Genomic DNA, 16,961 nt, shown 5'->3' on the forward strand with positions numbered 1-16,961 from the left:
TATTTCACTCAGCATAATGTTCTCCAGAGTCAACCATTTTTAATAATATTGCATGAGTTCCTTGTTTTTCAATGCAGCATAGTATTCCATTGTGCGAATATACCACAGCTTCTCTAGCCATTTGTTTGTTGATGGGCACTTAGGTTGTTTTCTACTCCTTGCTATTGTGAACAAAGCTTCAATAAACATGGGTGTTTCTGCAGCTTTTCTGTTTCACTATTAATTGTGTTGTTTGCTGTCAAGGTGGAACCGACCCATAGCTGATCCTTCAGTGAGTTTTCAGAGGCAATAAATCACACGGGGCGAGATTATCCGTCTTCCCCGGTGCAGCTGGTGGATTTGAACCAGCTGCCCTTGAGATTGCAGTACAGCTTCTTACCACTCGGCCACCGGAGCTTTCTGCAAGTTTCACAACTAGTTGTCATTTGTAACTGTCTTAGTTCAGTCATCCTGGGGCATGGTATGACGTACTGGACTCCTAATCAAAAGGTCAGCAGTTGAGCTCCATCAGACGTTCCTCTGGAGAAGATGGACTGTCCATTTCCGTTAAGATTTGTAACCCAGAAACCCAGGAAAGGGTCACACTGAGTCAGTCAATGGGTTCTTTAATAGCCTACTTGGGCTCTGACTCAGAATCGGCCTAGGCAGCACTGATGTGTATCTGAATTGAACACTGGGCCTTAATTTTGAAATAACTCTTTATGTTTGTTGACTGAGATGCTCCATCCCTGCTCCCACCCTCTGATTTTGCGTTGTCCTGTGTGTCTTTGCAGGAAGACTGGATGGATTCAGATAAAGAGTTCCCCATTGAATCCACATTCGTCCACATCCGGGACACCCCCTCTGAACAGGAGAGCAAGATCCTCCTCCTGGCTGAAAACGGGGAGCGTACCTACACGGTCAACCACGAGACCAGCCAGCCCCCTCCAGCCAAAGTCTTCGTGTGTGACAGTCCCGAGACTCTGAAGGAGTGCCTTCAGCCTCCCCGTCCGGGCAGCCTGCCCAGCTCCACGTCCCCAGAGCTGATGCATGAGATCATCGACCACGGCCTCCAGGGGGTCCCCAGCAAGGGCAGCGAGCCCTCCCCAGAGGTGTCCATCCTGTCCTGTAGAAAGGAGAACCGCAGGGCCAACTCCCTGCCGATCAAGAAGACCGTCCACTTCGAGGTTGATTTTTTCAAAGATGCTTCTTGCAGCAAAGACCCTTTCTACAGTCAGAGGCTTTCCTTAGACGGGATCCCACAAGGGACAGAAGAGTCTGTGAAGCAGAAGAGATGCTCCTCGGCTCTTGCGGTTAATGAAGAAGAGAAAGCAAAGCAGGAAGTCTCAGAGCCCCCGGCAGCAGCCCCCGACGAGCCCCCTGTCGGCGTTCCTCTGGTCAGTGACTCGTCCTCCTCGAGTCTCCTCGCCTCCAATGGGCCCCTGGAGACTCCAGTCCACCCCGTGGGGGAGTGTCCCTCCGACAACACCATTATGGCCAATTCCTTTGAGGTCAAGGTGCCACTGCTGAGCGTAGACTTCGTCGATAAGGAAGACTCTTTGGAAGCTATCCCTTTGAAAGCCTCAAAGTTTAACAGCGACCTGGAGGATTTCACAGATTTTGCGTCCACCAGCCAAGCTTTCAGGGAGCCTCCCTCCAGTCACCAAGACAAGGTTGTGCAGCAGGACAGGGCCGAAGGACACGCGGAAGAACTGGGCAAAAGGAGCGCCAAGTCTGCCCACAAAAAGGACGACGCAGACAGGACCCCCAGGGACCCTGGAGAGGACGCGCAAGGCTCCTCGCTGACCCCCGAAGAGGTGCCCCTGAAACCGGAGGTGTACGAAAAGGCCAAGCAGAAGTCCGTGCGTCAGGACAGCAATGACAGCCAGGGGGCGGAGGAGTTTGGGGAGGACGATGAGGAGCTGCCCTCCAATCCCCCAAGCAGCAGCGTCAGCCTGGAGACCCTCAGGAGCCACAGGAAGGAGGGCCTGAACTTCAGACCCTCCCCTCCCCTGTCCAAGGTCTCGGTCATCCCCCACGACCTCTTCTACTATCCGCACTACGAGGTGCCCCTGGCCGCTGTCCTGGAAGCCTACACCGAGGGTTCTGAGGACTTGAAGACGGAGGACCCCGACCTCGACGGGCCCAGCGGCTACCTGCAGGACCTGGACACCGGGGACGACCAGACCGATGGCTCGCAGAGCAGCTGCAGTTTCTCGGTGACCGACATGGACCTTCCTGGCACCAGTGACCGGATGTCCTGTCCCGACAGCCAGGCTGTGGACGCCCAGCCAGGCCCAGAGCCTGCGCCCTCAGCTCTCCACGAGGACGACCAGCAAGGCGGGACCACAGAGGACAACCAGGTACTTGGTTTGTGGAGAGTTTTGGGGTGCCCACCTCGTGCACTATGACTTGTCCCTGAGGGGTTGTGCATTTGCTCCTGCAAGGTTAGAGCACCTCGCTGCTCCCCTTCTGATCTGCAGGAGGAAGATAAGGCCGTCTGCCTCCCTGGAAACCCGAGGGGGCAGTTCTGCTCAGTCCTGCGCAGTGGAATGGCCTGAGTTTGGCTGGGTTTTTAGTTTTAGTGAGCAAAGTCCTACAGGCGTCAGTTTAAGGAGGCACCTCATTCACAGGCTCCAGCAAGTGAATGTGAACCCTGAGAATGAGAGCCTCCTTAAATGTGGAGCCCTGGCCTTCTGCTGGCCTCTTCTCAGCCCCATCCCTGCCCCCGAGGATGAAAGAGGGTCCAGTGAGGTCACCTTGGTGGGGGCAGAAGAGGGTGCTAGTGTTCAGTGCCAGTTAGTCTGACTCTTAATGATTCTGTCTACAACTCAGCAGAACCCTGCCGTATCCTTCCATCTTCACAGGGTCTGCTGGGCGTAAGCCTGTCGTTACAAACACTGTGTCTGTCCCCCTCATCGAGGTTCTTGCTCTCTTCCACTGATTCTCTTTTCCAAGGGCTAGCCCCTCCTGACATCATGCCCAAAGAATGGGAAACGATGTTCCTCCATCCTCACCTTCAGGGAGCATCGTGGTGGCTCTTCCTCTGTGACAGACTGGTTTGTGCTTTACGCATTCGATGGTGTATCAGTGCTGCCTTGGTCTTCCCCAATCATTGTCCAGGTTTCCCATGCCTCTGAAGCAATGGACTATGGCTGCACCCTTCAGCCTGTCTCACGTCTGAGACTGGTTCCCTTGTTAAAGCAAATGATAGCTGTACAGAGGGTCCAACCGTTGACCCCTGTGAGAGCTGTCCTTTAGAGACCACACTGATGCACATAGGGAAGAGGTTGGTGCTTAAGATGCCCATTCAGGAGAGTTCTTGGTCAGCACCAGTGGAACAGCCCTGGCCAGATAAGAAAAAGGTTGGCAGTTCAAACTCAGTCTGAGGCACTGCGGATGTAAGCCTGGCTGTTTTCTTCCTTGAGAACACTGTGGCATGCAGTTCTATTCTGCAAGATCATGGTGCCACTGTGAGTCAGAAACCACTGAATGACATTCAGTAGCTGCGTGCCCATTTGACAGACAAGGAAACCAAAGCCCAGACATGTAAAGTTAGTTGATGAAGGTTCTGTTAGCCAGCATTTGAGATCTTATTCTAAAATCCTGCTGTCTTGACCCTCTCAAGTCTCAGGGTCGGGGTTTTTTCTCAGGGAGCCGGAGCTGGGCAGGACCATGGCCCATGGCAGCTGTGTGGACCAGTCCAAGGGAGAGGCAGAGTGGAGGGAGTACCTGGCTGGGCCTTGGGGTCTGGATAGAGCTCGGCTGGCATGTTACTCGTTCATCTTGAGATAAAATACTGACTCGTGTTTGCTCTTTTTAAGTCCCAGGGACCCCTACTCTCAGAGAAGTTAGAGAAACCTGTAGAAGAAAAGGTCGCCCCAGAATCCACCAGCAGTAAAAAAAAGGAGAAGAAGAAGCACGTGGACCACGTGGAAAGTTCCGTATTTATAGTGCCCGGAACCGTCCGGTCCTCAGATGACCTCGAGGACGACACTGCTGATTTCAGAATCCCCTCCAGGTAATTGATTTCCGGTGTCTTCCTGTCTGGGGTGGCTCTCCTAGCCCGTGGGGCGTCCACTTCTCACTCACAGGCCGCTCTGAGCAGAGTGGACATCTCCTGTGGTTTCCAGCCTCAGAGCCCGGCAGAAGGTCAGCTTTGAGTCAGTGCCAGCCAGATGGCAGTGACATTGAGGCTTTTCTGAGGTTTTCTGCCCGAGACAGTGGAGCTCAAGTTGCTCCCTGAACTCACCCTGTTTTCAGTTAATGACTTGGCGTGGGAGTGCAGGAGAGAGCGTGGACAACGGCCAGCTGGATCCATGCGGAATTCTGTGTTTTCAGGCCGAGTCGCCGCCCTGACTCGGCCGTTACCAGCCCCGGTCGTGAGCACCAGGGGTGGAAGGACGTGAAGCTTCCTTCTCCTCTTGGCCGCCGTGTACCCAGGTGTCTCTCTGGGTCACTGTGCACCCAGGTCCACGGCGTCCAGAGTGAACAGCCGAATGGCTGAGCCGTGGGTCGGTGTGGCCTGAGAGATTAGGAGGCGAGATGCCTCCGGCTGCCTCCTGACCCCAGAGCATCGTGGGTTGGGCTGATTAGGGTCACGCATGGCCATCATAGTATCACGCTGACCCAACCCAGGCACACTGAAGTGGCCTGCTACCCCTGTGGCTGCATGTGGACATTAGAACAGCTGCCCACACACATTTATTTAACTCCAAAGCAATGATGAGAGTAGATTTGGAAGGGAGGATGGGTGTGGGGACAGTAACAAACTTGATCCAATCCACGGGAAGCTGTGACGTGCCTCCTCTCAGTCACTCCAAGGCCGTCAGATGATGGATTTGTCCCGGGCACGTACGCACATAACCCTGAGGGTCAAGGCCTCTCCCCATTGTGATCGTCATCTCTCAGGGATTCTGTGTTGGCTTTGCAAGAGCGGGCTCTGGCCTCCCTACTACAGACGAGGAAGGTGGGGTGTAGATAACCTCCCCAAGACTATCTCCCTTAGGGAAGGGCAGAGTGGGGGCCTACGACCTCAGTGTCCATGCTGTTTGCATGAGATGTGCGCTTGGACTTGGGCAGGGGAAGCAAACAGAGCCCCACAGGGACTTGCAGCTTTTTGCCTCCTTTCTGTTTCCGTTCCTGGGCAGTGGGGGAAGCAGAGGCAGAGATGAGGAGAGGCAGGGAGGAAATGGAGAAGTCACAGAATCAGGTGACAGGACTCTGGTCTGGGAACAGGGTAGCCCAGCAGACGTCCATGCCTTCAGTGGCCTGTCCTACTGTCACCTCTTCTTACTGTCATGCAGGCAGACACCCAAGGACAAAATGACCAGGCCACCAGCTTCTGTACCGCAGCTCGTTTGCCAAAAGGGCCACAGGTCGTGTGCCAGGCCCCTCGGCTTCCTTCTCAAGCAGGGAGGCCTCAGATTCTTCTGAGCTGGCACTGCCTCCTGGGGTCAGCCGGGCTGGGTGGACCCGGGGTAGAGAGGATGGCACCATCTTGTCCACCAGGATAGGGAGGGGAACGTCCAACAGGCACATGAAGAAATGTTCAAAATCCCTAGCTCTAAGAGACAGGGAGCAGGACAGAAAGGGTGGTGAGTGGAGGGGGAGTATCACGCCTCAGACGTCAGAGGTAGAAGAGGACCAGGGAGAGCGGGGCTGGGGTGTCTGTGAGCTGAATGTGGGGGTGTAAGGAGATTGGGAGCAGGAGCGACAGGCATTCTGGTGAGAGAGGCAGCGTGAACACGCGGCCGCCACGCACCAGGCTCTGTTGTAAATATTTGTGGCAGGAAGGCCTGAGAGGCGGGAGGGTGAGGTCCCCTGAGGAATAGTGAGCCCCTTGGGGATGTACGTAGACCAGGAAGCAGAAGCGAAACCTCTTCCAGGGAGGATGAGCCAGTGTGGGCACAAGCTGAAAAGCAAACGGATATATCCGGGCAGTCGGGCAGGAGGCCACGTTGACTTTGCAAGGCGGACATCGCCTTACTGTATTTTGTTGATGATGTGCCCAGGCAGACAGTATATACTTACATATAGTGTGTGTCACGGGCTTGTGATGCCCAGGCACAGGGGGGCGCAGGGTCTGCAAAAACCTAGCACAGCACACTGACGCTATGTACGTAAAAACACGGTAGGCTGGGGAGCTCCGGTGGCCTGGTGGCAAGAAGCTGCACGACAATTCCAAAGGCTCAGGGTTCAAATGCACCAGAAGCTCTGCCGGAGAAGGAGGGGCAATCTCCTCCTCTGCCAGTCGGATACAATTCAGACGGTACACACCAAAAAAAAAAACAACCAAACAACCAAAAAAAAACCATAAAATAAAATACAGTAGCCTGCACTCTGGGCGGGCAGACATGGTCCTGTCCAGCTTCTCCCTGCCCCTCAGCTCAGGGACGCTGTCTGTGTGTTAGGCGAGGTCACAGCTACTGCCCGCAGGTAGTACATCAAGACAGATGCATGAGGAACCAGGCACCGTGGTGAGTGCCAGGACCCGCTTCTGCCCCAAAGAACTGACAGCAGACACAGAGGAGGCAGATTACGTCATTAAATAATTCACCCAAATGGGTCTAATGAGCAAAAAAAGTGTACATTCAGCATTATACTCATAACCCTTTGCTGACCCATGAGACATATGGCTCCCAATATAATATATTCAGCCTCTTAGTTTTCTTCGGATCACTTTTTCGTTTATAGCAGATGTTGCCAGCTTATGGGGACCTGTGTAACTACATAAATCTGAAGAAATGAAACTTTTCCCACCAATCCTACCACTGTCTCCTTGGGACACATGTGCCCTGCATATATCACAGTGTATGTTTTTATGTGTCATCGAGTCACCTGCAGCTCATAGCGACCCTGTGTACAGCACGTCTGAACCTGCCCTATCCTGAGCCAATCTCAGTGACTCCAACACATCTAATCCCATTGCTCTAGTTATCATGTCAATCCATCTCATCCAGGGACCTCCTCTCCTGTGCTGTCCCTCCACCCTTCCAAGTGTATGTCCTTCTCCAAGGATTGGTCCTTCTGTCTACATGCCCAAAGTATGTGAAACAGAGCTTCAAATTCCTTGACTCCAAGGAGAAACTTGGTTTCACCCTAAGACACACCATGGTATATTCAGAACTATTCTCCAGTACCATATCTCAAAGGCATCGATTCTTCTTCTGTCATCCTTAGTCATTGTCCGGCTCTCTGATGTATAGCAAGTAAATGTGAAGACCGTGGCCTGGATCAGGTGCACCTTAGTCTCTAGACTGACATCATTGCTCCTCAGCACTCTGGAGAGATCCCTGACAGCAGACTTCCCCAGTGCAGCTTGGTTTTTGATTTCCTGACTGTTAGTGCCAAAAGTGTTGATTGTGGAGCCAAGCAAGCTGTAATTGTTAACAATCTCAATCTCTTCATCTATCATGGTGCTGACAATTGGCCCGTTGGTGAGAATCTTTGTCTTTTTGATGTTGAGCTTCAATCCATATTGAAGGCTGCAGTCCTTGGCCTTCTGAAGCAAATGCTTCAGGTCTTCCTCAGTTTCAGCAAGGAAGGTTTTATCATCTGCGTTACACAGATTGTTGATGAGTCTTCCTCCAATCCTGATGCCACACTCTTCCTAATAAAGTCCAGCGTCTCAGATGATCTGTTCAGCGTATAGATTGAAAAACTATGGAGACAGGACACATCCCTGATGCATTCCTTTCCTACTTTTGAACCATGCAGTGTTTTCTTGCTCTGTTCTGACATCTGCATCCTAGTCCAAGTATATGTTTCACATGAGCACAATCAGGTTTTCTGAGATTTCCATTCTTCTCGAGGTTAGCCACAATTTCTTGTAATCCACACAGTCAAATGCTTTTGCATAGTCAATGAAACACAGACATTCCTCTAGTACTCTTTGCTTTCTGCTAAGATACATTTGACATTGGCAATTATGTCTCTGGTGCCACTGCCTCTTCTAAATCCAGCCTGTATTCCTGGTAGTTCTCTGTTGATGTACTGTTCCAGACGTTTTTGGATAAACTTCTGCAGGATTTTGTTTGCGTGTTACATTGTATACTATTAATTAGTAATATTGTTCAATAATTTCCATACTCTGTCACATCACCCTTTTTTGGAATAAGAATAGTAATAAACATGGATCTCTTCCAGTCAGGTGGCCAAGTAGTTGTCCTCCACATTTTTTCGTACAACCTTGTGAGCAGCAGGTCCAGGGCAGAATCTGTTGAAATATATCAGTTGGTATGCTGTCCATTCCTTGAGGCCTTGTTTTTGTTTTTTGTTTCATGGTGAGAAAAAGTTGTTTTTAGAATTAGCCAGCTAGACTCAGTTTAGATGATCCCAGTTTTGTTGGTACCATCCAAAGCATCATAGTCAGGAGCAAGTTGAACATAGGCCTTCTTCTCTCCATCAGGCTTAATCAAAGTGTTGACCTTGGCCACATCAGTGTCACAGAGCTTCTTTACAGCTTGTTTGATTTGGTGTTTGTTGGCCCTGACATCCACAATGAACACAAGTGTGTTGTTATCTTCTGTCTCCTTCATGGCTGACTCAGTGGTCAGGGGAAACTTGATGATGGCATAGTGGTCAAGCTTGTTTCTCCTGGGGACACTTTTCCAGGGGTATTTGGGCTGCCTTCGGAGTCTCAGCATCTTAGACTGCCGGAAGGTGGGTGCCATATACCAATCTTCTTTTTTTTTGGCTGTGCATGCCCTTCAGGACGCTTTCTTGGCCTGTAATGCCTTTGCTTTGGCTTCAGTTTTGGGAGGGCCAGGGGCTTCCTTCTTCACTTTCGGCGCCTTGTTTTTTGCTGATTCCTTCAGAGCAGCTTGAATTAACAGGAAAGAAAAGAATCCCAAAATTTCGGCATGCCTTCCATTGCTGAAAGTGCATGGTATCAACCAAAAATTCAAAGCAGAAAATAAAATCATTAGATCAGGAAAAGATTAAAGCATTCCACTGTATCATCAGATGACCACAGGAAAGGTGGCACAACTTGACAGAGGTGACCGCTGGCACTGAGCTGTGCGGGCAGGAATGGGTGAAGTGCTGTGTGCTCTGCTGTGTGTCTTCTCACCAGCGTGAATGAACAAATGAGCATTCACTGCCTGTCACTGGTCTCCACGGGCCGGCTCTCTCAGGGGACGCCTCTGGGCTCCAGAGACCTTGTAGAAGCCTTTGCTCATTCCCATATTGTGCAATGGGCCAGGGGGCTTGAGCACGAGTTCTGGAGTGTGGACAAGCGCTGGCATCTCTCTAGGGCTGGCACAGGTCAGGTGCTTCTGTAACTAAGTGGAAAAGTGGAAGCGCTTTGTGAATTTTCCAGATAGCAGTGGGCAGGAATGCCAGGGCTGCCGTGGTGAGTTCCCAGGAAGGAACTCCTGGCTCAAAGGACTGTCCCGGGACACTTGGCAGCTGTCCCTCGGGGAGGTGACACTCCCTGAACCCAGGCACCCAGGACCCAGTTCGTTCATAGACACCAAGCAGCAACAGACACCACCCCTCACAGCAGACTGTCACCCTCTCCAGCCCCATCGTCCATGCAGTGGGCGGAGTGGGGATGATGGTCCTTTATGCTGACAGGAAAAGCTATCAGAGATATGCGTGCTTAGCCCGCAGGCCTGCAGCCCAGGCCCTGGGGTGCCTCTGGCCTCAGCACCTGGGCATGCCACCTGTAGGAGGCATGGGAGTGCTCTCTACCTCGGCCTCAAAGAGACAGTCAGAAAATGAACCTCCTTGTGTTGAAAAGGAAAGGAGAAAGTCTGCCCGTGAGTGGGCACTGGGGAGCTGCGGCTGGTCTGGGCGAGCGCTGGAAAGGGAGTCTAGCTAACAGGTCTGACTCGACGTCTAACTCTAGCTTGTAGAGGGCTTCCGGCAGGTTCCAAGATGTTGGGACACTTGGAAAAAAAATGCTCCCTCCTTTCCCACCTGCACCCGCATGCTTTCCAAGAATGCTTGATCTGTTTTGTAACCTAGATTCTGGCTTAATCTCTGTTTTTTTCTTGTAGCTTGGGCCCTCAGTGTGCCCTCCCAACATCTACTCTGCCCCTTGTAAACACCTTCCAGCTGAGCAGATGCAGTGGATGTTGTTGTTGTTGTTGTTGTTGTTGTTGTTGTTAGGTGCTGTCCAGTCGTAGACGACTCATAGCGACCCTGTGAACAAAAGGCCTGAGCACTGTTCATAGAGTTTTCATAGCTATTTCGGAAGTGAATGCCACGCCTGCTTCCAAGCTTGTTTTAATCGGGGAGCTCCAGCAAACACTGTCCACCTTGGGTAACCATGATCACATTTGGCACATCAGTGTCACAGTGTCTAGCATCACAGCAACCACAAGTTACCTCTGTACAGCAAATGGACAGACCAGTGCTAGACCACCAGAAGAATGTTTGACAAAAAAAAACCCAATTTGAATGAGGCCTGAAGGCTGCAGATTAAAATCACCCACCTTTAGCTTGGTAGCAAAACTTTCTGTCCATTAGGTCAACGTAGCTCTATGTTGTCGTTGTTGTTATTGTTAGGTGCCATCGAGTTGTAGACGACTCATAGCGACCTTATGAATGAAAGACCTGAGCACTGGTGGATAAATGGGTCTAAAATCCTCGCTTGCCCAGATCCCAGCCTGGAGGCCAGCCTGGGTTGGAAGGGGGGGCTCAAGACTGCTGTCTGCAAGGCGGAGAGTTTGAGATGGAGGCCCTGGGGCAGGAGAAGTCTTGGGATAGCAGAGAGCGTGCATTGACACCATTCAAAACATGTGTTTGTTTTTCAGGACTAGTCACAGCGACTCCAGCATTTACATCCGACGGCATAGTAATAGGTGTTTGGAATCGGTTAGTATGTCACTCCGTTCCCCCCTCGCGCCCACCCCGCTAATCATGTCCTTTGCATCCTTCCTCCACCCCAGCCCAGAGTATTGAAATTACTGACGGGCACCTGCGATGCTTTGGGATGGAAGACACGCAAAGTGAACCCTTGCTTAGCACAGTCCAGGCGGATTCCCACTTGGGGCAATAAGGGATCAAAATAAAGTGATGATTTCAAAGCCAGAAGGCCTCTTTGTTATCAAACAAACAAGATGCATCTAAGGCTCCCCCCCCCCAATAAAAGGGTCACATGCAAAAACGTGGGGGTGCAGCATGCAGGTGGAGGGTCCTGTTTAGCCCAGATGACTTGGGGACCCCACTCAGCCATGGTCCAGGTGCTGCTCAGATTCCGTCAGGCCACGGGGTGGGCGGCCCGGGAAGGCGGCAGGGTAACACACACGTCATTGTTTAGCAGTTTGGAACTTTGAGGACAGCATGGTGTGCTCGGCTTTGTGTGTTTAAAATCGCTTTATTTTCTGTTTCAGAGATTTCATCTTTACTAATTGGGTTGCGGGGGTTTTGTTTATAAATTTCACTGTAGGATCATTTTAGCTATGTTCAGTTGAGGAATGCAGCCGATATGGACGACAGGAGGAACCGAATGTTAACAAGGTGGGTGGAAGCTTGGTGGGTTTGGCGTTTATGTTTTTAATCACACAGCCTAGTTTTGGGGTGGGGGAGCCAATTTGCTCATGATGCTTTGCTGATATTTGGGGGTGATTGATGTAAGAGAATGCACATGCTGTGGAATGAATGGAATTGAGCATTCCTGGGAGGGAATAGAGAGATTAGGCAGGGCCTGTGGGCAGGGGGTGACTTGCTCTGGAGATAGGCTGGGTCCTCAGCGTGAACCTGCGCTTCTGTGAGGCCGTGGCCGGAGGCAGGCGGCCAGGGTCGAGGCAGGGTCTTGGGGTGCTGTGTGCTCTGCGCTGCGGAACCTGACCTCTGTCCCTTCTGTGTCACCACTGCAGGTATAATACTCAGAAGCTCACTGAGCTGATTTTACAGTTTTATGGCATCAGAGCAGACATGAAGCGGGAGTGCAAGCGTAACAGGATGACTATGAAAGTATCCCCTGCTCGCCGGGGCTCCCCGGTGCTGAGCTGCCGTAGAGCTGCCCCGTTAGAACGCAGGGAGCAGAGAAAGCGCCCCACGTCCCAGCCCCGATTCCAGCCACACTCACTGCCTCCTTTCCTTTGACTCCATTTCTAAATGTTGGCCGTGCACTCAAGCCCTTAGGCTTGGATGGTTGGAATGAAAAGCCTCTGTTGGAATCCTAAAGAAGTTCTAGTGGTTAAAGCATTTGGCTGCTGACCAACAGTTGGGCAGTTCAAACCCACCAGCCGGTGTGAGCGAGAGCAATGTGGCAGTCTGCTCCCGTGAAGAGCCCTCTAGGGCGGTTCTGCTCTGCTCTGCCCCGCCGGGGTCATTATGAGTTAGAATCCATTCACAGCTGTGGTTTGGGGCTAGAATCTTGCCCTGCACCTAGGAGTGTGGCGTCTAGGAGTGTGGCGTGTATCACACCACCCTTCTAACTCCTAATTGAGGCCAAATAAGCTTCCTGGCTACTGTCATGGAACGTTTATTTCCATTTCCAACCAGCCTTGGCACATTCTGCGATATTTATACTGTTGGGTTCTAAGAAGTAGTGACTTTAAACACAAAACCTGCAGAGCTAGGAAGCCCAGCGTTATTTTTTATGTTTTCAAGAGTTCACAGCAGGCTCTCGGCCACTAGCTGAAAGGCAGGCCGTTTGAGCCGCCCTGGGGTCCCTAGGAAGAAAGGACTGGAAATCTGCTTCCACCAAGTCACAGCCTTGAAAACGAGACGAGGCACAAGTATTCTGTGCACATCTGGGGCCAGAACAGGCTCAGCGGCAACTGCCAAAAAGAATGATTTTCAAAAAATCATTTCCATTTGTTCTAACAATAGATTTAAGGAAGCGAAAGAAGTGTTAGCAAGTTCATTTTCTCTGTGTATTAGTTTTATCAGTGGGGGCAGATGTTTAATCGCCTTTGGGCTCCACCCCTTCCTGTTGTCCAGAGGCAGTTAGTTCAGCCACGGGGCAGTTCGGAGCCTTCGTGAGACCACCCCAAAGATGCTCACATTGGGGCCTTGCCGCTGAAGTCCCCGGGTCCAGTCAGATCATGACCGCTCCTCCTTTTCCAACCACACTGTCACTTTCTGGGCTTCCTTCGTATCTCCTCAAACAACAAAATATCCAGAGCACAGGTGGCATCGTGGTAGAGTGCTTAGCTGCTAGCCAGAAGGTCAGTAGTTCAAATCTCCAGGCCTTCTCATAGCAGAGACACAAGGCACTCTGCCCCAGTAAAGATTTACACCCTTGGAAGCCTGAAGGGGCAGTTCTGCTTTGTCCTCCAGGGTCCCTACAAGTTAGAATCGAGCCTGTATAAAACAAAAAAGATAAATTGACCAAAAAAATAATAATAATCATCAAGTCCTTTTATCTTAAAACTACAAACTTTTGAGGGTGGAGTGTCCATTCGATTCCCTTCCAATGGCTGTGTTAGATGCTTCTGTGGTCTGGGAACTCCCTTCACTGCTGGGTGACAGAGAGCTGGCAGTAGCAGGTTCTCAAACAGTGACGTCTGTGAGGACCCCATGGCGTAATAAGCAGAAAGGCTGAAAGCTAGGCTCTGCCGTAGACCTCGTGACCTCGGGCGGGGTCTGGGTCTCAGCTTGCCCGTCTGAGGAACGCATCCCCACCTCCTCCTGGAGCTTCAGGACCAAGAGCTCAGAGCACTTGGCACGGGGGCCGCACACACAGTGCTGGGGGTTCCCCCCAGGACCTCAGGGGCAGTGAGGGTGGAGTCCAGGGGGCAGTGCGGAGTCCAGGGAGCCGGGGACCCTCTTGTAACCACTCGCCTTTCTCTTCCCTCCTCCAGGAAGGCCAACAACTCGGGCGAGGCCAGCGGACTGGGCAGCCAAAGCCTGCCGAACAACGACTCCCTGACCCAGCTGGTGCAGCAGCCAGACACCGTGTACTTCATCCTCTTCCTCTGGCTCCTGGTGTACTGCCTGCTGCTCTTCCCCCAGCTGGACTTCAACAGGCTCTGATGCCCGTGTCTGGACAATAAAGACGGCCGGACGCTGAGCGGGCAGCTGCTGCAGACTTCGTTTCTTCGTGGGTCTGGCCTGGGTGCTTCTGTAGACTTGACGAGACGCCGCCTCTGCTTCCCCTTTCGTGTATCTTCCTTTCCCTTCCTCTCTCTCCGTAAGGCCTGAACGTGCTTCCTCTGCGGCCAGGGTCTCAGAACATGGGTGCGTGGCTTTGTAAGAGCCTCGGGGCTAAGTGTCGCCGAAAGCTGGGTGTCAGTTGTCCCAGATGCAGTTCTCAGGGTCCTGGGCAGAGCTGGGTCACCGACCTCACGGGTGAGGGTCCACCTGCTGAGGGGGAAAGTGGGCGCCCCAGGCCGAGCCCCCGCTGGGAGAAGGTGCTGGGTTTACCAGGTGAACTCTTGTCATCTGTGGTCATAGTAGGGTGGTCTTGGGAGGTGTGAGCCACGCACAGTGGCCACGTGAGGGACGTGGCTGGGCCTTCATGCTGAGAAGTGGCACGTTTGCTTTTCTTTTGTTTGTGAAATGAGAAAGCTCCTTTTAAATTCACTCTTGCACAGAGAGGAACAGAACTATAGCATCTGAACCCTTCCCACCAGCAGAAGGCTCTTTGCAAATGCAGACTCGGGATCAGAGGCATCCAGACCCCCAAAAGTGGGCTTCTGGGAGCCAGTCTTGCTTCCCTAGAGTTTCAGGAACAATGCCACATGAGGTGACTTTGAAGAACAGAGTCGTCTTCTACACAACCAGATTCAGAGCACTGGCTCTCAGGACGGCCACTCTTTGGGGTGCTGGTGCCAGCCTTCACCTGCTTGGGCTTTCAGCCCCACCATGGTCCCCTTCTTCCTTGCTTGCTTCTCTGTCTGATGTCATCTTTTCAGAAGTGATGGAGTCAGGACGCAGCCTACACAGAATATTCTCCAAGGTGATGACATCCACACCTTTTCCAGTAAATCAGTGCCCACTCGGTGCACCCGTCAGGATTGCAGCTCACAGTAAGGAGGGAGGATCATAGTTCAGCCCTTACCAGGACCCTCCCCCGACTCTGCCATAGTGGCCCACGCCTTTAGAGTCAGCTTCAAGGTCACCTGCGTCCACCCCAGGATTCCACCAGGCGCTGTTATGACCCTGCTGAACACTGCACAGAGGCTTGCTGAGAATCAGCTGATGTCAGAACCACCCTGTGAGTCTTTCCTGGAAAAGCCGTGGCCACACCTGCCAGAGGTGCAGACACATTCAGCGGCGTCCTGACTTTGTGGAAAGGGCATTCTGGAAAGCTCCCTGAAGTGGCCAGGGCAGACTGTGTGTGTGAGAGAGACGGGTGCTTCTCCCGGGTCAGCGGCCACTGTCACATCTTCCCTCTCCTACTCCACCAAAAAAGCCATCCTTGTCTCAGATCCAACATCTTGTCCAGCTGAAGCCAAGAGGTCAGGCCGCATCCAGGGCAACGCTGTGATGGAGGCCAGGCGCCCAGCCCAGAGAGGTCACCCTTTTCAAGATAAGCCAACCAGACTCCTGAAGATACAATTACTGGATTCCAAGTAAAAATGCTCTTCTTAGGTAAACAGAGCCACATGTTTGAGCCAGTTCCCGCCTTGCCATTGTTTCTCAACCCAAGAAAGAAGCCATATTCCCCTCTGGGGACTGTTCTTACCTCTAATCCCCCCCCATGACAGCTCATCAGCTGACCTCCTGTGTGGTTCTCACTCCTGAAACCCCTGTTCCCCGCACTGGGCTTCACATTTGCAGAAGTTCAGTGTGGCCAAAAGAATTTCCGTAGCACAGTTGGGTGGGTGACAGCCAACACCTCACCCTTTTCTGGAGCAGCCCGCCTCCTCACCCCACAGAATCAGGCCTCCACGCCGAGCGCCCTGGGAGCTTGGCGCGGGTCCATGCTGAAGGCCCGGAGCCCCGCGGAAAATGAGCTAATTAATGAGCGACTTGGCAGTCTCCGCAGCTCGAGGCAGAGATCATAATCGTTATGTGTGTGACGTTTTATAACCACGGACACCATGCGGTCCTCGCCTAAATTAGATGCTCTGCGAGTTTGGGAAGAGCTGACCCCAGCGGTGAGCATTTCATTTTACAGCCCTGGGCCTGCCTTGGAGTTCTCCACTCTTCTCTCGCCCATTATAACTTGTAATATTGTTTAAAATCATCCACTGGCCAGACGCCTAAAAGTCATTTGGTTCAGGTTGGCAGTAAATGGATTCCCCCCCACCTTCAGAAGAAAAACTCATTATCTTCAGTATGAGCCTGTATGGAAGAGGCTGGGCTGAGAGGTATAAAAAAAATCCATGGGACAAATGGTCCAGTTCCTTGCTTTTTTTTTCTTTCATTTTTTTTTTATCCAAATAATACATGTTCATAGTTTGAAAAAAAATCCTATCAGGCTTTTAATGAAAGCTGGCTGTCCCCTGACTAAGCCGTGCTCTCTGAAAGCACCGCTTTGAGCTCTCTTTTCTGCTGCTTTTACTCCATATCATCTAGCTGATAAAATGGTAAGAATTAGACTTCTCACTTTTAATATTAATTTAGAAACATCCACTGGCTTGCTGGGAATCCTGGGTGGTGCAATGGCTATGCACCAACTGATAGGTTGACGGTTCAAACCACTTCTTTTCTTTAATATTAATTTAGAAATGTCCACTGGCTTGCTGGGAGTCCTGGCTGGTGCAGTGGCTATGCGCTAACCGATAGGTCAACGGTTCAAACCCACTCAGTGAGTCCTCGGGAGAAAATCTGCCCCCATGGAGCAACCCTGAGGAGCAGTTCTTCTCTGGCCCCTTGGCGTGCTGTGTGTCCAGGTCAACAGCAGTCGAGGGTCGCACTGATGAAGCAGGACATTGTTTAGCCGGGCGCCCTGCCCCGCCGCTCTCCCATATGGTTAAGTCCCCATTTGGGGAAGGTTCTAACTGGACGTTGGCAGCCCTTTGGCCATGTTCGGACTCCTGACTGCTGAACCAAGTGTTACACCGTATTTAACATTTTAATTTTTTTCCGGTTGGCTTGAGGTTTGACTTTGCTTTGTCGAGGGAGTAGTCTTC

The 16,961-nt window shown here is 51.8% G+C and overlaps 1 protein-coding gene across 1 annotated transcript in view; it reads left to right on the forward strand.

The window, feature by feature from the left end:
• The window catches only part of CLMN (calmin (calponin-like, transmembrane)), a 144,427-nt gene extending 130,513 nt beyond the window's left edge, over positions 1 to 13,914 (forward strand). Inside the window, exons 10-15 of the mRNA XM_006879190.1 lie at positions 774 to 2,342; positions 3,804 to 4,000; positions 10,743 to 10,803; positions 11,378 to 11,448; positions 11,808 to 11,904; positions 13,747 to 13,914. Coding sequence (XP_006879252.1) covers positions 774 to 2,342; positions 3,804 to 4,000; positions 10,743 to 10,803; positions 11,378 to 11,448; positions 11,808 to 11,904; positions 13,747 to 13,914 — 2,163 coding nt within the window. The remainder of the gene's footprint in view (positions 1 to 773; positions 2,343 to 3,803; positions 4,001 to 10,742; positions 10,804 to 11,377; positions 11,449 to 11,807; positions 11,905 to 13,746) is intronic.
• Positions 13,915 to 16,961: the final 3,047 nt, after the last annotated feature.

Source organism: Elephantulus edwardii, unplaced genomic scaffold, assembly GCF_000299155.1.
Source record: "Elephantulus edwardii isolate Elephantulus edwardi_28Jun2011 unplaced genomic scaffold, EleEdw1.0 scaffold00002, whole genome shotgun sequence".
NCBI classification, from domain to species: Eukaryota; Metazoa; Chordata; class Mammalia; order Macroscelidea; family Macroscelididae; genus Elephantulus; species Elephantulus edwardii.